Raw genomic sequence first — 27,879 nt, 5'->3', positions numbered from 1 at the left:
AATAAATTCTAATAAAATCTTAATTTAATCCTAATTAAAATCTTAATAAATCTTAATAAAATCTTAAATTAAACTCTAATTGATATCCTAATTCAACCTTAACTAAATCCTAGATCAAATCCTAATAAAAACCTAATGAAATCCTAAATCCTAGACCAATCCTAATCAACCATAATCAAATTCTAGACAAACGTTAGACAAATTCTAACAAAATTCTAGTAAAATTCTAATTAAATCTTAATCAAATCAAGAAAAATCCTAAATCCTAATCAAACCATAAATAAATCCTAAACCTTAATCAAATCCTAATCAAATCTTAGATCCTAATCAATCCTAATCAATCTTTTAATCAAATCCTAAATCTTAAACAAAATTCTTAATAACTCTATAACAAATAAATTCAATAACAAATAATTAAACTATTGACTTTGACTCAAACTTTGTATACCTTATAATAATTAAATTATCAACAATCATAAAAAAATTGAAAAAAATTGCACATACCAAATAGATGATAAATCCTAAAATCTGCTTGGGTATTAGCCTGCCTCCTTTTCCAATCTTGATGACAATCTCCTTGAGCCAAAATCTCTTAATTCCACTATTAAATACCTCTCAAAATTTACATATATGTTGAAAATCAAGTCTAATACTTATATATATAAATTTTATATCAATCCAATTGGTAGATTACTAAAGATCTTAGAAACCCTCACCAATCTTCAAAATCCTAATTATGAGACTTCAATCTACTTGAACTTCAATAACCTTCAATCTAATTGTTTGATTACACTCAAATTTATATCATGCAATGAGAAAAAATATAATCACAAATCTACAAATTTTCACTTATAGATCTACTACCAAACTCACAAATTTCTTCCAAATGTAATTTATTCATTTATTTATTTTATAAAATCAAATTCACCAAAACAATTCTAATTTTGCAAAGCTCTTATAAAGTCAATACTAACTCAAATTGCCCAAAACCAATGCTCAAAAAAACCCTATAAAGTCTTCTTTCAAATTCCAATCTTTGATTTATAGAAAAACCCTAAAATCACTATAGATGAATAGTTTTGAGCTATGGGATTTGATTTCAACTCAAGTTGACAATTGGTACTCTTTAGGTATTAATTTTTAATAATTTAAATTAAGTTTTATTTTAAACTATTGTTAATTCTCTTCTAAACATTTCTACATCAATTTCTTATCTCATTTACTTTAATATGGCTTATTTATGCTTCTACAAAGTAAATAAAAGTTTTTCCTACAAAAGATAGCATTAAAACTAAATTTTTTACTACTTATATATATATATATATATATATATATATACAAAAATTTATTTTAGTTCATCTTTATACTAGGTTCTTCTATAATAATATCTATTTATTTTATTTTATTTTATTATATAGTTATATTACTACACAACAATGGTAAAAGAACTTGGTCAGTGTTTTCATCATGTGGGTTTGGCACAAGGCCAAACATTGTCCCTACAGAGGATTTTCAAGGAGTCTACAATTCCTACACTATGGTGAATTTGACGTGCATATTCCAAAGTGATTTCTATAACTACAGATCAATATTTCTTCACACAGATTGCATCATGGGGTGCTTCTCCAACCATGCAGAAGAATACTATTAGAGCCTTATTTTATGACATCTTGCAAAGCTTATTTTAAGAAAATTTGGATTTTTTGAGAAAACTCCTCATTCAAAGAGGCTTGAATATACCTGATGCTTTGAATATGATACATTCTATTACAAAACAAAATAAATGTTTGTTGACATAGTAAAAATTAATTGTCAAAAAAACATTCAACCCACTACATATTTCTTGGAAGGATTAGAAATATAGTTTAAATATTGTAAAGAAAATAGTACAAAAGCATGAAAGCCATTAATATTAATTAATGGTTCTACTTGGTGTATTTGATAAGTCTTCTAAAAGAACTAATTTCTTTATAATTTTTTTTATCCTCATGAAAATAATAAAAAAATATATGCTTCTGTTGTTGTCTTTAGTTTTTTTTTTTTTATAAATTTAGATTATAAATGTGCATTCAAGACATTACAAGATAACAATAACTCAAATATCTTCCAAGTAACATAAAATAATTAGTAATGTTTTGTACAGTAGTAGGAATATAATATAAATAAGTGCATTAAAAAAACCAGACAATGCATTATTCAAGTTATACTAACCTCATTTTAAAACATGACTATAACAAAGAAAAATCAATATACATTGTGTATTTAAACTTAAGTACAAAATAATAGAATCAATGTAAACAAAATAAAAAATAAAAATCCAAGTATAAAATAATACTTGCAATTAAAAAAAAAAAATCAATTTCTAAAAGAACACTAAAAATTCAAAATTTATAAATTTTTGATCGTATAAAATATAATGAATTACAAAAATTAATTCATGGTATGTTATATTTGTATTTTAATTCTATAAAATTAAACTTATAACAAAATTGTATAAGCAAAATATCAACTTAAAAAAACAAAACATTAAAAATCTAATGATAAATTATTTTTTAAAACTTGTAACATATTGAATGTCTATCAACTTAAGTTTTCTTAAAATTTAATTAATTTATGAATAGTATTAATATGAAGAATGTAAAAATAACCAACCTATTTATTAAATTTATCCACCATGGTGTAAGGAATGAGGGGGGTTAGGATGAGAGTTAAAAACAAGGGGGATCAGGATGAAAGTTGGAACAAAGGGGGAGGAGGTTGGAATGAAGAATACCAGAAATTAAAGGAAAGTGGGCTCATAATAAAGGATTTGGAATAGAGACAATTATTTTAATGATGGTTTTTAGAGATGTTCCATTTTTCTAATGATGTTTATGATAAGGTGGATTCATTGAGTAAATAGATGGGACATTTTAACATTTCATATTAATGTTTAGAGTGATTAAAGACATACTTTTTGAAAGTAATATTCAGAATATTTTTCAAATTTTTCTATCTAAGTGTACAATCTTGCATAATACAAGATCTACAAGAAGCTAAAATGTATGTTTCTTGTACTTTTATATATTATTTTAAAATATATGAAACTCTCATTAAATTAATAAAAATAATTATATGAAACTTATAAAATAAATGCTATATTTAATAATAAGAAAGAAACATGAAAAAAAAACCAACAAATAGTTAAATTCAAAATATCTTATTTCATATAAAAAAATCTTAATAAATATAAATATATTTATTTAATATTACATTTCATCTTCTAAATTATAACATTATAAATATATATATATATATATATATATAAGAAGAATCACATTTAGTGAGTTAAAAGATTATAAAATTATTATAATAATCTTAAATCATTGATATTTTTGTATATTAGATATATTTTTGTGATAAAAATGTTTCATAGAAAACTTACCAAAAAGTATTGCAATCTTTAAAAGTTGCATACTATTAAATTGGTTGTAAACAAAATTCTTATAATAATTTAAAACATCTTAATAATTTAAAATGATGAATAAGTATATACAAATAAATGAAGTTTATTGAATAAATTTATTCTTTTTATCTTACACAAATTTAGTTTTAAGAACTTTTGTTAGAAAAAACCAAATTTATACACAATATACATAGAAGATGTGTTAAATAAAAGAACATGGTAGATAAAATTATGTAATTCACTATAATGAATATATATATATATATATATATATATATATGTATGTATATATGTATATATTGGTAATTTACTTATTTTATTTTATTTTTACTCATCTTTAAAGAAAAGAAATACACAAAGAAGATAACCTAAGAGTTTTAATAAACTTATTTTAGTATATGAAAATTATTATTTGTAGCATGTATACCAATACATCCTAATTAATTCAAAAAATAATGTATCTTAAGTATAATATATATATATATAATAGAATATATTTTACCAAATCAATGATCTTTTTTATTTCAATAGGTTTTCCAAGCACATTGTACTTTCAATACTTTAAAATTTATTAAAATCAATTTATAAACTTATATACTTTGGCATAAAATCATAGAATATTTTAAATAAAGATTTTAAACAGATTTTTTTTAATTGGCAACAAAGTCAATTATTTGACTTAATATTTAAAGACTAAAAACAAATTCATCGTCAATAATTCTATTATGTTAAATATTTTGTTTATTACATAAGACAAACATTTATGATGTATGATTTTTTATGTACTGTCCAAAAATCTAAACAAAAAAATTGATCTATTAAAACATTATTTTCTTTAGATTTTCTTTAATAATATCAAAATTATGATTATTGATTTTTTATATAAATTTTAAAATATTATTCTGCAAGGAAGTTACTAGTAGCAAAAGCATGTATAGAAGCATTTTTATTTTGCAAATTTAAATTTCATATTTGAATTTTTTAGTCTGTTAATTTCTTAATAATATGTTACCAATTTTAGCTCTAGTTTTGTTAGAATACTTCTTGAAAACGAGGCATAATGAGCATTTAAAATTTTAATATTTTACTTCAGTATCAAAACATCAACCTACTACATTTTTATTATTCCTATTTAGATTTAAATACAAATAATGTGAAATAATTTTTTCAATTACAAATTCTTGATTAACTTTTTATTCATACTAGTGTGTACACTAAATTCTTAATTATATAGTGTTTAACAAAATCTTAATTATTTATACCTCTTATAATATTTTAAATCAGACAACAAGATCTAATGTTTATACAAATATGAATAAAAGCGTTCTTGATTCAATTTATAATAAGTTTTACACCTGAACAATACTTGATGCACAAATATGTTATAACATTAATTAATTCAAAAACTAGTCCTTTTTTATTCTTTACTTATTAAACAATGTTGATTTATGTTCGTTTTTATTTCAAAATTCAAATCTCAAAGATAAAAATATTGATTCTGTAACTTTGTAAAAACATTTTGTGCTTTACTGTTCAAAAAAGTTTAAACAGTTTTATTTTTTGTTCTTTTCAAACTAAACTTTATACTCTTATATTGAAAGCATCTTATTGTAAAATTATTCATTTGTATCTTATTTGACAATAGATCACATTCTTTTATTATCCATTGACAGTTCTGTTGAATAATCTCAATAGTAAAACAAGTATGTTTTGTTTATTGTATGTATAATAAACATAATATAGCTAAATTTAAACTTTTTGGTGCTCTTTGTTTATATATATATATATATATATATGAATTAGAAATGGTTATGTTATGTTAAAATTTGTATAATAAGATTATACATTCATGCATGAATTGTACATTGAAGAATTTTTTTTTATTCTCAATAAACAAATATTTGTAACTAACAAAGATAAAAATTCAATCAAAACCTTTTTCAAAAAATTATTCAAAATATCATCTCTCTCTCTCTCTCTCTCTCTCTCTCTCTTGCTATATATATATATATATATATATATATTTCATTCTTATTATTATTATCTCAATAATAAAATTAAAAATATACCCATGTTTTATGGAACCTAAGATTTTAAGTTAGAAACTATGATATCTTTCTTTGTTGACCCCGACTAGAATTTGAGTATGGTCAATGGGAATTTGAAGCCCAAATTAACAAGATTGTCTTTATGATACCATCATTTACTAGTCGATTGGTGTTGATTTAATCACATTCCTTCTATTGATTGATGGAATCATTACCAATGACCATGTTGGACAAAACAAAAGTGAGTCAATGTTGGGTTATGCTTATGCTTGGGATTCACATATTTAGCAATAAAAATAACAAGCATAGGTAAACACTAGATGTGAAGCTAAATACAATTCCAGGATGAAATTAGGTCATAAGAGTAAGACCAACGATGACTTCAATTGCCATTTTAAAAAGTGCTCTCATACTTGTCATGAATAAATCTTTATAAATAAGATCATCAGTTTTCCAGCTGTAGCTTTCTGTGGAAAGTATTTTTTACAGTCTTTTGAAAATAAGTTGAGTATTCAATACCAAGTTTGTAAATATTTCTTAAAATCAAAAGCTGAAAAATATATATAATAAAAATGTTAGAATCAATAAATCAAATTGTAGTTGTGAGGACACTTGGTTTAAAAGTTACAGAATAAATGTTAGCTCACAATGATAGCTACCTTTGATTAGTACTTATTTTCTGCATTCCATTATTGAAAATCAACTTATGGTTATTGAATTGAGTTTGATTTAAAACAGTTGTTTGTTTTCACATGTTTACATTTTCAAACAACACAGAATATGAACTGCAGTAGAGCATATTATAAGAGGTATTAAAGCTGATTGTACACAAATAATTGCAAACTTTGGTGGTGCAAATCAAGTTTACATCACCTTCAAAATAATTCAAGTCAACAGCAGTAAGAAAGTGGAATACATGTTTGTGTGAATTTATTGCATAGTAATGCAAGTATTGAATAATAGTCAAACTATTGTACAAAAACCAGTGTGTATAAATATCAATTCAAACTATTTCACAAATTAACAAAAGGTTCAGTTAAAAGTAATTATCTTTTTTGTTTTTTAAAGCTAAAACTTATCATAAACAAATTGTAAGGTAATTTTTTTGTTCATATATATATATATATATATATTTATTCATACACATACAAACATGGTATTGCAAGTGCTTCTATAGTTTTTGCTACTAGCACCACAATCTGTCATCTATCACATGTCACAACAATTGTTGCTACTACAACAACTCACCATCCATTCAATAATTTCTTTTCAATTTTTTCTTGTTCCAATAAAAAATTACAATATATATTTTTTTTGTTTTTTTTGGGTCATTTAAAAAAATAATTTGATTTGAATAAAAATAGTTGAAAATTTTAATAAAAAAAGTTGAAAAAAGTTAATAAAAATAAATTGTGGTAATTGTATCAAAAATTGTTGTGACATGCAAAGGATGGTAGATTGTAGTGATAGTAGCAAAATCATGGTCACATTAATATCTCTCAATCTATATATATATATATATATATATATATGTATATATGAATCAATCTATATATGTATATATGAATCAATCTATATATGTATATATGAATCAATCTATATATGTATATATGAATGATTTAATAAAGTAAACAACATGAGTTATGTAAGTCATAATGTGTTATATAAGCCATAATTTACGAAACAATTTTCTATTTTAGTAAATCAAATGTTATGTTTGAATTATGGCTTCAACTCATAGACTTAAAGATCCACACATACTTAGTGCTCTACATTCCGTACTTAACAGCTTGATCAGATATTTAACTAACATTTCAGTTTAGATTAATGTGCTTCTAAATTGTAAGCTGAAACTGGAATATCTGTAATGGTTGATTTAATGTGAATTCCTCCAACAAAAGCAGTTTTCATGTACAAGTGAAATCATTCAATCTCTGCATGAAGTAAGAGACACATTCTAATAACAAAAATACTCATACAACTTCTAAATAATATATATATATATATATTACCACATGCATTTTTTATTTTTTTAATTAACCATGCCACACATGTATGTAAAAACATCATGAAATTGTTTCTCAAGAACCTTGAAAACCACCTTCATTATTTTAACTTTCTAAAACAAAAAAAAACTGCAACTTCACATAAAATACTCCCTCAAAATTGTATGCATACAAACATCATTATAAGTAGGCTCATCATCTATCTAATGGGGAATTTAAGGGCACAGTTTTAATTGCACGGGAGATGGTTTGATGGATGATTGGGCATGTGTGGCAAACACCACAACCAGCCCAGTTGTGAAGCTTACAACATGCAGAAGATGAGTAACCTGACACCACAAACAGGTGAAGAATTTGCTGAAAAGATCCCATCTACCATTAAGAAAAATTTCCAACTTCAATATATATATATATATACACACACAAAATAATAATTTGGGTCACATTAATTATAAAATGTTTTCAACCTGCTCTACCAATCAATGGCAATGATTTTCCAAGGCTTGATATAACTTGTAATATTGAGAATCATTATAACGATGCTACAGACACTATGGCTCTAAATGCCTAATTCAAGGTAATTTTGATGAAGTTGAAGCCTTCTAGAACCATAACCACAACCCAATGTTGACTAGCTGTTAAGAAAATGACGAAACTCTCTCTATCCTACTTAGAATTTAGTTAATACTTAGTTAGTAATTAGTGTGGCCTCTCCAGTAATCCTATGGCACAACAAGTTGAAACCTGGATTAATTAATGAACCAATCAAGAATTTAATGTCCTCAATCATCATCTGCTATTGTTGCTTTTGTTTTATTTGGGAAAAAAAAAGTCAATCAATTGATTTAGGTTCAATCACTACTATTTTTGAGTTGGAAGATTAACACTTACGCACCATTTGCAGCTTTTTTAACAAAAATCAAAAGATTTAGTCTTGCCACTACATATGTTTAGTAGGATGAAAGCACTGGTGGAAGCGAAATTGAAAGTATTCAAGGACACTTTTAGGTGCAATTTGGGAATGAGACATTATAATGTGTTTTTTCAACATTTGTAAAATTTGATACATGAAGAATCAAACCTCTGTATATAACCTTATTTCATGTCATAAAAATTAAATAAAAAATGATTGTAAGTTAATGTTAATAATTCAAAAAATAGAATTGAAACTTACTTGAAGTAATTGAATGTTTGAAAGTACTTGTGGTTAAGTGTTCACCACATGTGATATTCAAGTGAGCAACACACTATTTTGAACTCATGCTCAACAAAACACATATATGAGTTCACTTTCACAATCTTATCAATGCAGTACCAAACTACTAGATATTTTTTCAATCTAATTTAAAAAAGTTACACTATATTAATCTTTGATATTTTAATTTTATTTTTATAAGTTGTATAAAAATTGGTTGTTATATAAAAGCACAAACAATTTGTCTTGAGTTTTGCGTGTTGAGAGAAACCAATGAGTTCACAACAAGCAAAAGAAGGCAAAACATTAAACATGATGACCATGCCCATTTTCTTCTACACAAATAAGTAAAAACTTACATATGTGTGCAAACACACCTAAACTTTGTACATTATGTTTGGGTAGGATTTTGTGGGTGTGTTTCCAACAAAGCCATACCTCAGGGTTCATTTCAGCTATCTTGTCCATCTGTTATGACAACCTAGACTTTGAGGTGACTTTCTGCACCATAACACCAAACCCTAAATTCTCTCTCTCCTGGGCAAAGGCAAACCCTAAAATGTGGGTGATGGACTTTTGAGGGGTGTCAAAGGAAGAAAGAAGAAGAAGAGGTGCCAGAGTGCACACATTGTGGTACCCTAAACATAGTCATGTCCTATCCATCTTGGTTGTTACCACAGCATTTGGTACCCTTGGCCACCCCTTCAGGCTTTTTGTCTCAGCTTCCTTTACAAGATCTCTCTCTATATATGTATATATATATATATATATATATATTATCTCCATGCTTCTTTATTTGATGTCTCTAGAAGGTCTTATTAAAAATCCCCACTCAACAAATAAAAGAAAGCTCTGTGTGTGTGTATATATATATAAATATATTCGTACACACATTTGAAGGAGGATTTGATATATCTTGTAAAAAATCTTGAATGGAGAAGTTGTAGTTGTGAATGAATTCTTCACTTTATGTGAAAAGCGGGGTGTGCCACGGTATTGGGGAGTAGGCGCCTATGCCCGCGGGATGCCCAAATTTAGGTTATGAAAACGCGCTGGCTGACTGGAGCTCATCCATCCGCGTTAGTGGGGGTGGGGGGGGGGTACGGAGCCAGCTGGGGCTGGGTCAGGTGGGGCCGGGTGAGGACCGGTCGACGTTGGGAAGCGTACGAGAACTGGGCCGGGAGAGTCGTCGCAGGGAGCAATGCAATGCGATCGTGAGTGAGAGGAGCTTTTTGTCCGCTTGTCTTGTTCTCGTTCGTGGTGGGGTTGCAATCTGCGATCTGCTGCACTCCCCCCATGCCTCTTTTCCTTTCTATTTCCGTGTCCTTCTTGTCTTTGTTTCGCTGCAAATCGTCCTCTGTGCAGTTCGCTGTACCTCGTGGACTTCTTTTGGCTTCCCTTCATTTCTCCGCCAGTTTTTGCCAGTTTTTCTTCGACGTCTGAAAGGGTTGGTTCTATTCACGGCCTTATGTCAGGGTTGGTTTCTTCTTCAATGGTGGTGTCACTCGGCGTTGTGCTGAAGGAGCTCAGGTCTTGACTCTGGCTTTTAAGGAGTCGGGATATTTTTGGTTTCGACTGAGCATCGACTGTCGCTGGGAGGGGTATTACGAAGCAGGGTGGTCAAGTGGCTCGTGATTTTGGTTGCGGTGGGAGCTTCGCTAGTGATTATGGCATGATGCAGCTGATGCGTTTTGTAGGGATATGATAAAAACAGCACGGGCGGAGGGTGGTGTTTAAGAGGCAGACAGGGTGGTTCTAGCGTGGAGCTTGTGAGGTTGTCGAGCGAGAGAGAGAAAGAGAGCATGTTTGAGGACATCTTGCACACATGAGGAAGAGGAGAATGCGGCGTGGTATATGGAGTGGGGTAGTACCTTCATAAGTGGACTTGCGTTAGAGGTCACCATGTGAGACGTTTCGGAGGGTACTTACGGCTTGGTTGCAAAACATGGAATCGAGAAGTAGCGTACACAGGGCGGAGCAGTTGTAGTGACCCGAGAGCAAGCTTGCTATCGAGTCGTCTCCCTGGAACGCTCTTAGCCATGCCTGGGGAAGTGGCATGGTGGCGTCCTCTCTTCTTGATCGCGCTCATGCCCATCGGGGTATTGAGCAACGCGGAAGGTCGGTGCATAGTTTGTCTTGTTTATGTTAAGTGATGTCTCTTCTAATCACCTGGTTGCTGCTTCTTTCCGTTGAGTTGCGGCTCTGGGATTTATTTAACCTGGCCAATGGTTGGCAGGTGTTTTCAATGAATATGGAACTGCTGTGACAAATGCGATAATTAGAAGGGATACTAGGCATACAGCTAGAAAACTACTTGGCAAGACTAGGGTTTGATAGTACCAGACCTGAACTGCCTCAGTGAGAGTTAACGCAATATATCCCCTAGATTCTGGTTGGTCAGGTTGACGTGCTGTAAGACCAGTCTCTTCATGGTCAGGCCATCTACTCAACTTTGTCGTCACGAGGTACTGATTAAGTCGAAGAAGTTCAATGTTATGCCTTATTTCGGTTCATATCGGGGTGCAGCAGAATAGCAAAAGGAATGTTCTTTGTGAGAAGTTCGTTAGGTATGCAGTTGCGTTGCAATCGGGAATTGCGTTAAGTTCATTGGGACCCGTAGCGTAATTCCACTCTGTTTAGTTTTAATTTTCTCCTAAAGATTTTTTCACGAGTGATCCGTGTGCAAAGCAATCCGTGACAAATTGGTCCGGTTACTGTGTGGAGTGTGTGAGGAGACGATCAAACATATCTTCAGGTTGTTTAGATTAGCTAGAAGAAGAGATGGAAGGAACATGAACTTTTTTTGTATTTACAGAAAGATCAGCTTTTTTGATGTAAAGAGAAAGCTCTGTTCAACACTTCTCTTTGTCGGGTGTTTCACAGATTTTTGGCTTTTATTTATTCCCTGTCTTTAAAGGTAATGATAGTAGTTTGAATTTTAGTCCATGTTCCTTACATCCCTTCGCACGTCTGAAGAAATTCTCGGGTTGCTCCACAACTTAGTAAAGTTGAGGAGAAGTTGAGTAGCACGGGTGACATAGTTTTGCAGCGCCGGGACAGGTCGATAAGGGGTAATGAAATATCAGAGCCTTCTTTACTAGAGGTTTTTAGTTTTATTTCTAGGTACAACAGTCTCCACGCACTTTAGGTCGCGAAGCAATTGAGGATGCATCAAATTGCAGTCTAGAGTGGCGCATTTGCTCCTCAAGTGATTATTGCACGAATCGAGCTTAAGGATTTAGCGTATCATACTAGATTGCATGTTGTACAACTCGCAATATCCTAGTGCTGTCGCTGACTTTACATTCTGATATTCCTGATTTTCTTCTCTGAATGGTGGTGCCTTCATTTCATTATCTAGGATTACGCAATTTGATCAGTATAGTTACTTTGTTAAGTGATTTTGGTTTCGGGATTAGTAGTACATGGCCTTGTCCGACCAGAAGATTGATGATGGTTGGTTAAATTGAAATGATTCATGCAAGCATTGGTTAGCCTATTGTGTGGAATTGGTATGCCCTTTCGTATCTACGAGTCAATCAGATCTGAAGGTCCTTTCATGAGTACATACCAAGCCTGCGTATGATTCGAGATGTGACAATGATTGTGCAGGCGATGCTCTCAATACTTTGCGCCAAAGTTTGATTGATAGTAGCAACGTGCTGCAAAGTTGGGATCCCACTCTTGTAAATCCCTGCACTTGGTTCCATGTTACTTGCAATAACGAGAACAGCGTCATTCGAGTGTAAGTTCATTTTGTACTATTCATCTGATTTTGTATGCACCTGCAGTCGTTACATTGACTTCAACACACCTGCTTTATAATCTCATCGTTTTAAGTTGTTTGAACCGCTAATATCAACATCACTAAGTTTGTTTTCTTTAACTCTTTTACAGGGATTTAGGGAATGCTGGCCTGTCAGGGTCGTTGGTGCCGCAGCTTGGGGTCCTTACAAAGCTCCAATACTTGTAAGTATGCCGAACGGCCCACTCAATGGCAAATACTACCGTAAACTTTACAATGACACTGTAGCGTTGTAGGTTGCGTGTAGTCTTCAGTATTATGCTTGAAGACTGGTTTCGATTGCGTGAAACGATTTCAAGTAGATACTGAACAGCTTATATAAGTTGTTATAGCCCACTTTTCAGACGGAGCGCTTCTTTTTGTAATTCTTAGTTAGTGTTTCATATTTACTCTTTATTTTCTTCTTAGATCGCGCGCAACAGGAGAACAATAATCCTGTGTTTTGTCAATGCCGTCCTCCTGGTCAGTATTGAAGTGATGCGATATCATGACTGAAAATGTTAATTTATGAGGGGCTGAGTGTTGTGTTGAACCTTTACTTGTCGTCAAACCTATTGGCGCTATTGCAGGGAGTTATATAGTAACAACATTTCGGGAACAATACCTAAAGAGCTGGGAAATATCACTGCTCTTGTCAGCCTGGATCTTTATCAAAACAATTTCACTGGCCCTATACCAGATAGCCTTGGACAGCTGTCTAATCTGCGGTTTCTGTACGTCCCTTTGACTCAGAAATTGTGTTCTCCTTGCTATTTGTATAAGTGGCTACTTGGGTGCTCTAGTCCTCCATCTGTTCTGCATCTTAGATGCTAGGAGTCTATCGTAATATTGCTTCCCTTGCCATCACAAACTAGAATTGATCATGGTCAAGAACTACTCAGTCTGTCAGTTGTTGATCAAGTGAGATGTTCAAACTCAGCTGTTATGCAAGGTCACTTTATAAATGAACACACACACACACACACACACACAAGTATTCTGTCTTTATAGTTCCTTTTTTAGAGTTATTTGCATCTTTGACTTTGTTGCATCTACTAGTTCAGCTAAACGTGCGTGTTGTGTGGGTATGTTGAGCAGTAGACTGAACAACAATAGTTTGACCGGCCCCATTCCTGTTTCTCTAACTACCATCAGTGGACTACAAGTGCTGTAAGTCCCTTTTTGACGACTTTCATTTGAGCTGTTCACGAAAGTGCAGGATTTTTGTTTTGCATGTGCCTTTAGCGATTCTGATGCAGTTACTAATTGTGCTGATTCTGTCAATTTTATCAGAATAGCCAGAGCCCTGGTTCGTAATCGTAATTGTATCTATGATGCCTTTTTATTTGTGTTTTTAAATTTATCTGTTTATTTATATTTTCAATAATTTTTTCCCAGAGATCTCTCGTACAATAAGTTATCTGGAGATGTTCCTACCAATGGTTCCTTTTCTCTGTTCACACCCATCAGGTACTATCTCATTTTGAACCTTCTTCTGATGACCTTAGCAACAGCTATTTTCGTTGTGTATGAAACTTAGAACGGTTGTTAAGTATAGGTCAAGTGGATTGGATACGAAGTTCACAAGTTCTGACACGACGGGATCTGTTAACCTAGGAACTTTTTAAAATAAGACAGTGACCCTGAAATTGTTGTATCATTTATGTCCAAATGGTTTGTCCCCATCTCCATGGAAATCTCGGAAGTGTCACGAATCCTGTTTGTAAAATTGATTATACGATTCTCATTGTGACTTTACGGTCCTACGCAGTTTTTTGGGAAACAACGATCTGTGTGGTGCAGTGGTTGGTAAACAATGTCCTGGTCAGCCCCCATTCCCACCACCTCCTCCATTTACACCACCGCCTCCACAAACTCCAAATGGGGCTTCAGGTGAGAATTCGTAAACAGTCCTTGTGAAAATTATAGAATTTTTTCCAAAATGTGATTGCCTTGGTATTATTTTTGGAGCTAAACCAGTGGTGCTGTCTATTTTTTTTTAAAGCTTTGCGAATATGAACTATGTCCGTATTCTGTTGCTTTGGCCTTGTTTCCGTTACTAGTTTCGGTGCTCGTATTTCTGTTTGTTTTATTGTTCACCTAGGTTGGTTTGAACTTGCGAATACTGGTGTGCTCACTACTTGAGAATCACATTTCAGTACATCGTACTTAGAGCAGTGTTGCTCATGGTTTGACACGTAGTCGTATGTTATGCAGCAAACAAACAACAAACAACTAGCACAGGAGCTATTGCAGGTGGAGTTGCTGCAGGAGCTGCTTTGCTATTCGCTGCCCCTGCCATAGGTTTTGCCTGGTGGCGTCGTCGGAGGCCCATTGAAGCCTTCTTTGATGTCCCAGGTAAGTAATGTACCGGAATCATGGTGGATGACTTCTGGAAAACTTGTGGTGCGCTATGCATTATGGCTCCAGTTCCTTACCTGGGTTGACTTTTTCAACTGAAGTTGGTGAATTAAAGTTGGCAAAATTTCTGGAGTGTAACGAATTTATACCAAACATATTCGATCTTAGGTCCTTTGAAGCGAAGTCTTGTTTCCATGTCTAAGCATTGAAACACATCTATATCTTCGTTATTGACCCTAATGTCTGCATCAAGGATGTTACTGTTTGTTTTATTCTTGACACAAGGTTACCTTGTGGGGTTGCAGTACTATTTTTTGAGTAGTTCTTTAATACCCTTTTTCTTATAGTATGGCATTGAGACTTTACAATATGACATTCGTAACGAACCACTCTTGGTTAAAAAGCATGATTGTTGGTGTTCAAAGTTTGGAGTTATTAGAACCGAAGTGTCATCCAAGTTGAATCTATTAGTCATGGGTTGTCTTCTTAGTTGATTTGTCCATTTAATTTTGTTGCCTGTTCTAGTCTTGTTTACAAAATTGGGTAGGCTTTATTATATCTGTGTTTTCGTCTTCTTTCTTGAATATATGTTTAATGATACTTGATGTTGCCGAAGCCGGATTTTATTTGTAGGTCTTTCTGCTGAAGTGTTTTCTTTTGCGATTACAGCCGAGGAAGATCCAGAAGTGCACTTAGGGCAGCTGAAACGATTTTCTCTAAGGGAGCTGCAGGTGGCATCCGACAACTTCAACAACAGGAATATTCTAGGTCGTGGTGGATTTGGCAAGGTTTACAAAGGTCGACTAGCAGATGGGACGCTAGTGGCTATCAAGCGCCTCAAAGAAGAGCGCAGCCCTGGTGGAGAGCTGCAGTTTCAAACAGAGGTGTGCTTCTAGCCCAACTGGTACTGAGCGAATTAGGCTGCAGTTGTTTTACTAGGCTGTAGTTTAACGTTCTTTGGCGGAACAATTCACATAACTAAATGACTGTAAAATAAGCCAAGTGCTGTACTTTGACTTGATATTTACATTTTTGATGCATGTGGATCAGGTCGAGATGATTAGCATGGCAGTGCACCGAAATTTGTTACGGCTTCGTGGATTCTGTATGACTCCTACGGAACGTTTGCTCGTGTACCCATACATGCCAAACGGAAGTGTTGCTTCTCGATTGCGAGGTATGATTCCAATCCATCTAAGCATTGTTTGTAGCTGGGTAATTGTGGTGGTTTCTTCCTCAGGATCTTGACTCCATCTTATATGGAGTGTGGCCATCTTTTGTTTTTTTTGTGTTTTTGGTAAACAAGAAATTCAAATGGCCTGGATCCCTCAATAGGGATGACACATCAATTGTCGGAGTTGGAATTCGACAGATGGATTGAGCCACGTCTGCATAATTAACAGAAAATAATACTGAAGTATTTACTTGTACATTTCGTTACCTGAAATACAATCGATGTGTACAGAACGTGTGGATGGAGAGCCTGCCTTAAGTTGGCGAACCAGGAAGCAAATTGCGTTGGGAGCTGCTCGGGGGCTGTCGTATTTACACGACCATTGTGATCCAAAAATTATTCATCGTGATGTGAAGGCCGCCAACATTCTCTTGGATGAAGAGTTTGAGGCAGTGGTAGGAGATTTTGGTCTCGCCAAGCTTATGGATTACAAAGACACCCATGTTACAACTGCAGTGCGAGGGACTATTGGCCACATCGCACCTGAGTATCTTTCCACTGGAAAATCGTCTGAGAAAACAGATGTTTTTGGGTTCGGAATCATGCTATTGGAACTTATCACTGGTCAGCGAGCTTTTGACTTGGCACGTCTGGCCAATGATGATGATGTCATGCTCTTGGATTGGGTGAGTTGTTATAACCGTTATCGAGCAAGTTTGCCTTTTGGTTGCATTTTTTCTTTTCATATTTTCTTTTCTCACATTGTGAGGAAAGTTTTGGCCGTGTGGGGTTTATTTATTGTGTTGATGTATTATTACATTTCGATAATGACAAATTGATTTATGATGGTGAAACGAAGGATTAAATTGAGAAGTTAGTAGTGCAATTTCTCTGTGCAACATCTGCGAGCATCAGACTGATGCACTTCCATTCTAAATGATGTGGACAGGTGAAGGGATTGTTAAGGGAACGCAAGGTTGATCTTCTTGTAGACCCTGATCTTAAGCAAAATTATGATCAAAAAGAAGTTGAAGAGCTTATTCAGGTACCTTCTCGATCTGCTGCACATTCAGCAACTGTCAAGTAGCAGAAATCTATTTTGGTGCAGAACAAGCGTTGTGAAGAGATTTTGTGCAAATGTTTTATTTCGTAATTTGTGAGGTTTTCCTGATTATTGGGAAGCAATATTATTTTCGCGGTGCAGGTTGCACTGCTCTGCACACAAGGTTCTCCTTTGGACCGGCCAAAAATGGGCGATGTTGTGCGTATGCTCGAAGGTGATGGACTGGCGGAGCGCTGGGAGGAGTGGCAGAAGGTGGAAGTAGTTCGAAATCAAGATTTGGATTTGCCACCCCACCGAACATCAGAATGGATTGTGGATTCAACGGATAATCTGCATGCTGTTGAGCTTTCTGGCCCACGATAGTATGCAAAGTTGTAGAAATATGATGTCCTGCTGGTAAACGTTCTCGCTACTTTGGAGCCTCTACATTTGCTCTTAGACAAAGACTTTGGCGTGCAATCTCACAACTTTGTTGTCACAGTACGCACATTCCCACAGGAGTTAGATCTATTGACCAGGGAGGTTTTCATTGCGTGTTAGGGCTTGAGGTTTTGATCGATGTGGCAGAAGATTTTGATGACCTGTCAGAATTAGTGTGTGATCATTCCTACATGCTCTTGCTCTTAAATGAGGGTTGAACTTTGTACTAGTAAGGGTGGGACATTTGAGTTCCACAAATGCAAGTCCATGCATATTCTGTAGTTAAGTTTTTTATTAACCTATTCTATTAGAAGTTATTCTGAAAGCACAGGGATTGATTTCATCACGGCTTCTCAATTGGCATTCCTGTTGCCCCAGCAAATAATGCCCGTGGGTCAAAGAGTTTTTGGTCTTTTGTAACGATATGCCTCAACGCCTGGCATTTACCTGGTACGTGGTATAGAAAGCCTGCAATCTGTCACCTTCATGCCCTCCTCAGAATTATTTCTTCTTCAATCAGTTCCATCTTATTGCCAGCTCTACTGTGCCTCATATCATCAATTCTATAATGGCGTCGAAACTTAGCATACAGTACACAAACTGATTATTCCTGCTTATCGAGACTGCCCATGAATCTCTATATAATGGATATTCACCAGGTTAAGTTTTCCGTACTCTTCTATGAGACTGTTGCAATCTACATCAAATCCCAGTTGAATTTCGCACTATCTGAAACTCATGTTTTACTCCTCATCTTCTTATAAATATTTTCTTGAAGAAATTAAAAGTACTTACTAAATTGGTGTGCTACAGTTTTTTCTACATATTGGGTAAATTTGTTTCAGAAAATGTCTGCAAAGGTAGTCTCTTTTCTAATGCTTTGGAACTATCTCAGTCAAACCCTTCGACTTAGATTGAACCGCAACTAAATCGCTTACTGCATGAGTCGAGCTAACGTTCAATCAACCAATTACCGTTCGAATCAAAGATACAATTTGTAATTATCCTGGAAGACTAAATCCAAGTGAAACGTATAAAAAACAAATCGTGAATATATGTAGCAAATGATGGATTTGTGCAGTAGAGTGTGAAGGGATTTTACTATAAAAAGACACAGGGAAAAAGAAAAAGAAAAACATCACGTGTATCAAAATGCATGTGTGTGCAATAGCCGAGAAAGAAAACTTACTGGATACATATATTTTAAAAAACAGAGTAGTTCACGATTATTATGTAGCTTTAAGTCGATGGGTTGTGCTTTAGGATAAATTAAGATACACTAAATTTAGAACTACGCGAAAAAGTAAGAATCAAGAATGAAATAAAGTAAAATAAAAAATAACTTGAAAGGCTTCAGGAGAGCTCCAACCCTGAAGTAGGTGGCCAGGATCCTCCACCATCAATTCTCCAGGATATTTCCCACCACACAGTGCCACGTCGGAATGCAGAAGAGGTCCACTTGGCAGGACCCTTCACACGTGGATAGTTCCGTGCTCTACCCCCTGTCATCCTACGTGGCACTCGTCCTGGATACTTTACCTTGACCAGTGCTCTCCTCCCCCTGACCCTGCCCCCCTTCTCCCTCTTTTCTTGCTCCCCCTTCTCAATGAAACAGAAGTGTCTGAGATGGATGGCAATGTGAATATGAAATTCAGTCACCCAGCAACTCCACTTCCCAAGGAAATCCAATGACACCATAACTTCATCACCGAAAAAGTCAGAATGAGAAAGATGTATATATGTGTTTATATATATGTATATATAGGTAGGGGAATGTTAAATTGACCCAAGTATTTACTAAATCAATCCACCCATCCTAACCATCATCAAAAAAATTCTCCACTGTGGGATCTGCATTTGCTGAAAACCAATGAAAAAATAGTTGGATGCTTAGCCAATGATGATGGGTGGGTTGATTTAGTAAATGCATGCATCAATTTAATAATTCCTTGTATGTTTATTGAGTTTGTTCCCAAGTGTTGTTTGTTCTAAATGCAAAGACTTTTATTTTGTCATGTGTCACCTCAACTTCTTTTTTTGTGATTTGCCCATTCTTTTTATCCAAATACCATTCCAGCTGCCCTCTATCCCAGTTGTGGCTTTCTCAAAAATAAAACAAAATAAAATTATGGCTTTCATGAGACAATGGCAATAACAAATTAAACACAAAAACGTAGACATTCAAAATTAAACTAAGCACCCATGATGGTTGTGCATATCACTTTGATGCTTTTGCATTCTTCTTTCTCCTTTATTTCTAAGTTTCACAATATAGATGTGTGGATATGTTAACACATTACAACTATTATTTAATGCAGATAAAATCTTAGGCTTTGTCTACACTATCTATGTTTATGAAATTCTCCTAAGAAGTTGCAATATTATATTGTTTACTTAATTAATTGGAATACAATGTCTAGCTTTGTGATTATTGTTAAAATTGATATAATTAAAAATAGTAGATTAATAATGTTCTTGAAAGATACAAAATCAACAAAACAAACACACAAGATTTGTCAAAACTATATTGTACTCTTCAATGATTAAAAAGCTACTATAATTACAAAAAACACCACAAAATAAAAATAGCTTAATATTTGATATTTTAAATTCTTTCAAAGATTGTACTTGTTTTGAAGGTATGTATTTCAAATCCAGATATATGAAATTGAGATACATGAGGTAGAGATTAAATGAAACATGAAAGCAAGGCACATATATAAATAAGGAAAATATCATAAAATAAAAATATCAAACTGAAAAATTATTTTTAAATTTTTGAAATAAGAAAATATGACATTTATATATATATATATATATATATATATATAAAAGCCATTTCAAAATAAGAAAATAATAAGATATATATATATATATATATATGCATGTATTCACAGTTAGACATGTATCTATTGAGAGCATTAAATGTAGCCAATACTCTCTATAATATTTACTATAGTTTACAATAAATATTGTAGCTACAATGTTTGGAATGTAGTGGGAAAAAACTTGTGTGTGAATGTGTATTTTTTTTGTATATATTACTTCTAACTACTCTTGTGTCTCTCCAAATATTCTCAACACATTATCAACACAATTGTTCTTATGTACTAATCTTGGTTCTTAAAAACTTATGTGCACTTTATCCTTCGCTTTTTTCTCATTTTTTTTCCTACCCTATTGTTGTGCTACTGCTACTGCTACTGCTATGTTATGTTGTTGTGTTGTGTTATTGCTGTGCTGCTGCTACTACTGTATTGTGCTATGATGTACTGTTGCACCCTATCTTGTTGCTATATTACATCACATCTTGACACCAACTGCTACATATTGCTGCCAAATTGTAACACCGTGCCACCACTAATTGCTGCACCATGCCACCAAGCTATTGCAGTCTACTGCACACCTTTATTTTTGTGAAAAAAAAAAAAAAAATCTCTTCAAATTTTAATGTTTTGATGTTAAGTTTAATTTTATTATTATTATTATTTATTTTACATTTTAAGGTACAATTTACTCAATCTTTTCTACTTAATCTTATATTTTTTATTCATAGATTTATTTATAATGAATGTTCAATATCTACAACTGCCTCTACTATGTTTCCAACTATCACCATTGCATCTCAATATTTTCAATCTCTTCTATTTCCACTATTAGATATTTATGGAAATAATTATCTATTATGAGCAAAAATAATAAAAATAAATTTATTTACAAAAAAATTCTCGAATATAATTTTGTTTGAAGAATCTCTTATTTTAAGTACTTCAAGTTTTCTTCTTACTCATTGAAAAACACTTCTTTTGCTTTGTTGTCATCTTATACTTACATTGCAACATCAATATTTGGAAATGGAAGATCCAGCCAAACTTGGAAAGAATCTTAAATCTAAGTTTGATCATCAAAAGACCATTTTTCTTCCTATCATGGATATATATATTTATTTCAATAGTTACTTATATGATTAAGTAGAAGTAAATAAAATAGAATAATTTCATAAAGTCTTCTAGAGAAGCTTCCTAGAAGCTTCATAGATATAGTTTTGACTTTAGATGTATTTATAGGTTAGAAACTTGGCCAAAAAGCTAACCATGTATTGGTAGCTTGTGGAACAAGTTACCTCCGTGTAATAACTTGTGGAATAAGCCAACTACGTGGTGCATATATAGATAACTTGCCCTGCAAGATAAGACATGTGGCTAGCAAAGTCAACACATGTTGGAGGTTCTAAAGGACATCGCCACGTGGCTCTTAGTTAGATAGTATATATGGAGGCAAGAGTGAAGCCTTCTTCACTCTTGTCAATGCCTTTCTAGTCTTGGTCTTGTTTCAAGACTTTCTAGTATTCTTGTTTTTGGCAATAGCCATTCTAGTTAATATTACATCACCTTTTGAGTGACTTTCTAGTTCTTTTCAGTGATAGAAGAGTATATTGAGGATTTTCTTTCTTCGAGATTCATGTTCTTGACACTTCTACATGCACGTCATGACTAGATACATTTATATATCTTAGATTTTTAAAATTTAAATGCTTTCAATAATGAAATATATCATAATATTTCACAACTTTGATTGTGTAGAAAATGCATCTCTAAAAAAGACATGATTGAAAAAATTCTCTCCACATTTCTTTTTGCATTTATTGTACTTGCACAATAATATAGGAACATAAAATTTTAGAGTCACCTTGATTTCATGTCCTATCTACTTTTTATGGAAAAATAAAATGAACTATTTTTGTATAATGCATAAGCTTATTCTATTGGAATGACAATTCCAAAATTTTATGCACTTAATATTTTAAAGTCTAAGAAAAAATTATACAAATATGAAAAAAAATGCTCATTAGCATCAAGTTAATCATGGTTGTGACCATTTCCACCTTTGTGGAAAGAATAAATATTTTATAATTAATTATAGTAGGAAAAAATATAGAAATGCTTTCTTCTCATAAATATGGAATAATTGGACATTTAAGACATATATGCCATACTTAAGAATACTTTTTAAAAATATTCTAAGAAAATAAAAAACTTTGAGATAAGACTTGTAAAGTTCATATTATAGATGAATCCATAGATTCAATTGATTTTGATGATTTAGATGCTTATATGAATGACAAAACCTCTAATGATGAGTCAAATGATTCGCTCATTGATTTTGCAACAACAAATACTATCTTGCAGGATAGAAAATTTTTTACTAAAAAATCTTCAAATTGACAAACTAAAAATTTGATGACTGTGGCTAGAGAAAATACGTTTTATTTCCAAGAAGAAATAATAATAGCAAAATTGCCTATAAGCTCTATTATAAAATATAAATATACAATGTTTGCACCTTCAGTACCTCAAAGTTTGATTAGCTACTAAGATATGTGTGCCAATGTTTATCACCTCTCAATCGCAATTCTAGATAGGCCAAAAGTTTCGATTTTTGTACAAAATCATAAAGATATAAAAAAAATATTTTTTGTGACAAATGGTTTATTTCAAATTACAATTTGGCCTCTTAGTATATTTAATTTTGCATCATCTATCACAAAGAATCACATTTCTCTCTAGCATGGATGATTGAGACATCTAGGATCTATATTATTTTGAAAGTTAATTCTATGTATAATTTGATATAATTTAAGATCTAAAAATATAAATTCTATGGAATTATGTCATGCAAGGCAAGATGATTGCTCATCTTTCAATTTAGAAACTTCTATGAGAATCACCACTAATACTTGAAAGATTGTATGGTGATATTTGTAGTCCTATTAATCGAATATTTAGACCATTTTGTTATTTTTTGGTCCTTATTGATGCATCACACAAACAATCACATGTTTCATTATTATCAACTCAAATCATGGTATTTACCAATCTAATATCTATGCTTATTCAATTCTGAGGACATTTTCTTGATTATCCTATCAAAACATTGCATATAGATAATGCAAAAGAATTTGCATCAAAGTCTTTTGAAGACTATTGTGTTGCAATATGGATTGAGTTGATATATTATTCTATATGAACATGCTCAGAATAGACTAGCAAAGTCAATTATAAAGTATATACAATTCATTACATGGCTATTCCTTCTTCATGCAAATTTATCTATATTTATATAGAATCATTGTCATAGATATATACCTACATAATTGTTATATATGTAAGTAGAATTAAGTAAAAGTAGATTAATTTCATAATACCTTCTAAAAAAGCTTCTTAGAAGCTACTTAAATGTTGTTTTGACTTTACATATGTTTGTAGTTAATTGGTACATTAGAAACTTGATCAATAAGCTATCCATGTGCCATATGTATTGGAAGCTTGTAAAACAAGCTAACTATGTGATGGCCATATAGAAAACTTGCTTTGCAAGTCAAGATACGTGTCATGCAAAGCCAATACGTTTTTGGAGGTCCTATAGAATGTCGCCACATAAATCCTAAGTAGATAGTATATATAGAAGCAAGAATGAAGCCTTCTTCACTCTTATCAATTCGTTTCTTGCTTTTAGTCTAGATTCAAGAGTCTCTAATTTCTTTGTCTTTTGGCAATAGCCATTTCAGTTTCTTTTTAATATACATATTACTTTATTTTTATTTTATCACTTTTCTTTTGATACAAATTTTTTAGGTTTATGCATCTTTTTAGTTCATGTCCTTGATAAATTAACAAGAATGCACTTGCAATATTAGAACTTTGTCTTTTTTTGATTAAGAGTGGATTATCATTTTTTTTTCTTAAGACATAAGTATATTAGAAGTTGTAGATTACCTTCTTCTAAACTAATATTGTTTTTAGTATCTTCTTTGTTCTTAGTCCTCTTTTCTGCTGGTCTTGAGCAATGTAAGAGTTTTTTTTTTTTTTTTTTTTTTTTTTTTTCTTCTTCTTCTTCTTTCTAAGTATGATCATAGCAGAGCTTCTTGAAATGAAGAATATAATTACACAAATGTAAGAGAAATTAAAGAAATTGATGCTTGCGATGCATCAACTCAATTTATTCTCATTTAGAATAATAAAAATGGCAAGAAGTGAAGATATTGACATGATTGGAGCCACTTCAATAACTACACCAAATTGCATTCCATCTCCTATAGTAAAATACTCTTTTAGTATTAGAAAATCTAGAGTTGCCTTATCTAAAAAGTTTGATGGCACAAGTTTTAAGTTTCAAGGATTTATAAATCAAGTATAATTTATGATTGAACTTCAATTCCAATGCTATCCAATGCTGGGATCATAAGTTAGATTCATTAATATACTTCTTTTAGATTCAAAATTATTATGATTTTCATCTTTTTTAAAATAAAGAGATCCAATAATGAATAATTTGGAGGCTTTTTTGAGAGAGTTTTGATCCATGTATGAAGAATATGATGCAATTTGTATTATAACCAATAAAATTTGTATCTTGCAATAAGGAAATCGATTAATGACATCATATCCTTTACAATTTTGACAAATAGTAACTGATGTCAAGTGGGATGATGTTACTTTTATCAGCCAATTTTTCTATGGATTATAATATGAGATAAAGAAATTGATGCTCAACTTACTTGATCCTCAAACATTGAGTCAAATAATTGATTTTAATGTGAAGTGTGACAATTTATTTTTTGAATTTTAATCTAAGAATTGTGCAAGAAAACCTCTATCCTATTATAATTCAATGACAATACCAATGACTTCTCAATTTAAATATCTAGAGGTAGAAGACATGCAAATTGATGTGGTATGTTTTAAACCTCTTATTGAATAAGAAAAGGTTTTTTGTTGTCAAGAATGATTGTTTCTATATTATGGAAAAGCTAAGAATAATACTCAATATTTTCTAAAGAAATAATACTATTACAAAATGAGGAGTACGATTGTCAAAGATGAAAAAATGTCAAAAAATGAATTTATCTAATTATAATATAGATTGTGCGGCTGGAATTTTGTACTAATAAAGGTCTAATCTTTTCATTTTTTTATAATAGATATGCTTTTAAGACCTAATAATCACAAAGTCTTTATCTTAATAGATTTAGAAGCCTTAGCTTATTTCTTAAATGAAGAGTTTATTAAAGGCCATAGAATATTGTTAATACAAAAAACTAAACGCATACATGTAGAAGTCATAGATGGTCATCTATTATCTTCTAGATATATTACTCATAAAACACTTTCTATAGATGTAATAATAAATGGTTATAATAGTTGGATAATTTTTAATATAATTAGGTCTTCTTCTAATCCGGTCATTTCAAATTTATTGTCGTTAGAAAAGTACAATTCTCTAATAGATTAAATTTTTCATAAACTTGATTTTTTTTAGATTACTATTAAGAGTTTTGTAAAAAAAACCATGAGTCTAATGTAGCCAAATCTTTACTTGTAAGCACAAAAGCCTCTTTGCATGCTACAAAAGAAAGATTGTCTTTTGTTATTTATGCCACACCTATTTTTAATGATGGAAAGACTTTAAGTTACATTCCAAGTCAATATCAAGATTTTCAAGATATTTTTGAAAAGAAAAATAAAGATATTCTCCTAGAGCATTGTCCATATGATTGCTCAATTGACTTGAAAGAGGGAAGTGAGCTACCATTTCGTCCAATCTACAATTCATCACAAAATAATTTGGCTGAATTGAAAAAGTATATTGACAAGAGCTTAACCAAGAGTTTTATACATCATTTAAAATCTCTTGTTGGAGCTCTTATCTTATTTGTGAAGAAAAAAGATGGATCACAGCAAATGTACATAGTTTATCAAGGATTCAATAAGATTATCATCAACAATAAGTATCCTTATCCTTCATATCTTGACTTCTTCATGAATTAAATCAAGCTAAGATAAATACAAAAATATATATACAAGGAGCATACAACTTGATCTGTATTAAAAAAGGAGATGAATAGAAGATTGCGTTTTAAACAAGATATAAACACTTTGAAAATAATGTCATGTCTTTTGGACTTATGAATGCATCAATTACTTTTCAACATCTTATGAATGATGTTTTTTATCAATTTCTAGATGACTTTGTTATCTATTACTTAAACAATATTTTAATCTATTCTAAGAACATAAAAGAACATGAAGTTCATGTTTGTCATGTATTATAAAAACTTAGAAATACGAGATTGTACGTCAAGTTGGAAAAGTGTATATTCTACATTACTCAAGATGATTTCTTAAGATATATCATTTCTAAGAAAGCACTTATAATGGATGCAAAGAAAGTTCAAACTATTATAGATTATGATATTTCAAGAATAATAAGAGATGTGCAATGCTTTTTGGGCTTTGCCAATTATTATTCGATCTTAATTAAGATTTTTTTTCAAATTACAACTTTTCTTATATGTCTTATATGTAAAGACAAACTTAATCAGAGCAAAGCAGTTGAAGCATCTTTTAAAGTCTTGAAATTAGTATTTATTTCTATATCAATCTCTTATTACTTCAAATTTTTGAAGGCATTTTTTATGAAAATAGATGCCTCAAATTTTACTATATGTATTGTTTTGTCACAAATAGAAGAAGATGACAAGCTCCACCGAGTAGCTTTTCATTTTAGGAAATTTTCAACAATTGAGATTAACTATGAGATCTATGATAAAGAACTTCTTGCAATCGTGGATACTTTTTAAGAATGACATCATTATCTAGAAGGCGCTTTCAGCCTAATCATCGTATATAAAAATCACGAGAACCTCAAGTATTTCATATCAATACATGTTTTGAATCGTTACTAAGCTTGTTGGAGCATATCTTTGTTAAGATTTGAATATAATATCACTTATTGGCTATGAAAACAACAAGGTTTGTTTAATGTCCTTTCTAGATGTTCTTATCTTGCATCTAAAGAAGGAGATATAGCTTTTGATTAACAAGAGATAATTTTATTGAAGCCAAAATAATGTCACTTTTGAGCAATGAAATCAACATTGAGTATTAATTCAATTTTTTTCAAACAAATTCAATCATGTATGTCCTTTGATTCTTTTATTCATGATATCAAAAATACTTCTTCTAAGACTTGTGATACTTCCAAGTTTGAGTTCAAAATCAATCTACTTTATTTCAAAAGACACCTATATGTTCCAGAAGGAGAAGCATGTCACAACTTTCCAGCAACAAGATAATTTGAATATAACAAGACTTTGGAGCTAATACTTAGAGATTTTTAGTGGTTGCAAATGTAAAAGGCTATATATATATATATATATATATATATATATATATATATATATTTTCAATCATGTGACATTTGTTCAAGGTTAAAAATTCCTTGTTATCAACCTTATGAACTTCTTCATCTATTACCTATTCCAAAACAACCATGGTCTTTTATTTCTATGGATTTTATTACAGATTTTTTAATCTCAGGTGT

General features: G+C 31.7%; 1 protein-coding gene across 1 annotated transcript; it reads left to right on the top strand.

Annotated features, from left to right (window-relative positions):
* Positions 1-9,902: 9,902 nt before the first annotated feature.
* On the top strand, positions 9,903-17,839 carry LOC112285799 (LRR receptor kinase BAK1). The gene is made up of 13 exons (XM_024526962.3): positions 9,903-10,812; positions 12,307-12,439; positions 12,592-12,663; positions 13,069-13,212; positions 13,577-13,648; positions 13,877-13,948; positions 14,250-14,371; positions 14,696-14,836; positions 15,509-15,723; positions 15,890-16,016; positions 16,305-16,699; positions 16,963-17,058; positions 17,218-17,839. Exons 1-13 carry the CDS (start codon positions 10,734-10,736, stop codon positions 17,437-17,439), a joined length of 1,890 nt encoding a protein of 629 aa, XP_024382730.1. The 5' UTR covers positions 9,903-10,733; the 3' UTR covers positions 17,440-17,839.
* Positions 17,840-27,879: the final 10,040 nt, after the last annotated feature.

This window comes from Physcomitrium patens, chromosome 8, assembly GCF_059467195.1.
Source record: "Physcomitrium patens ecotype Gransden chromosome 8, ASM5946719v1, whole genome shotgun sequence".
Lineage (NCBI taxonomy): Eukaryota > Viridiplantae > Streptophyta > Bryopsida > Funariales > Funariaceae > Physcomitrium > Physcomitrium patens.
This window is presented reverse-complemented; position numbering and strand designations above follow the sequence as displayed.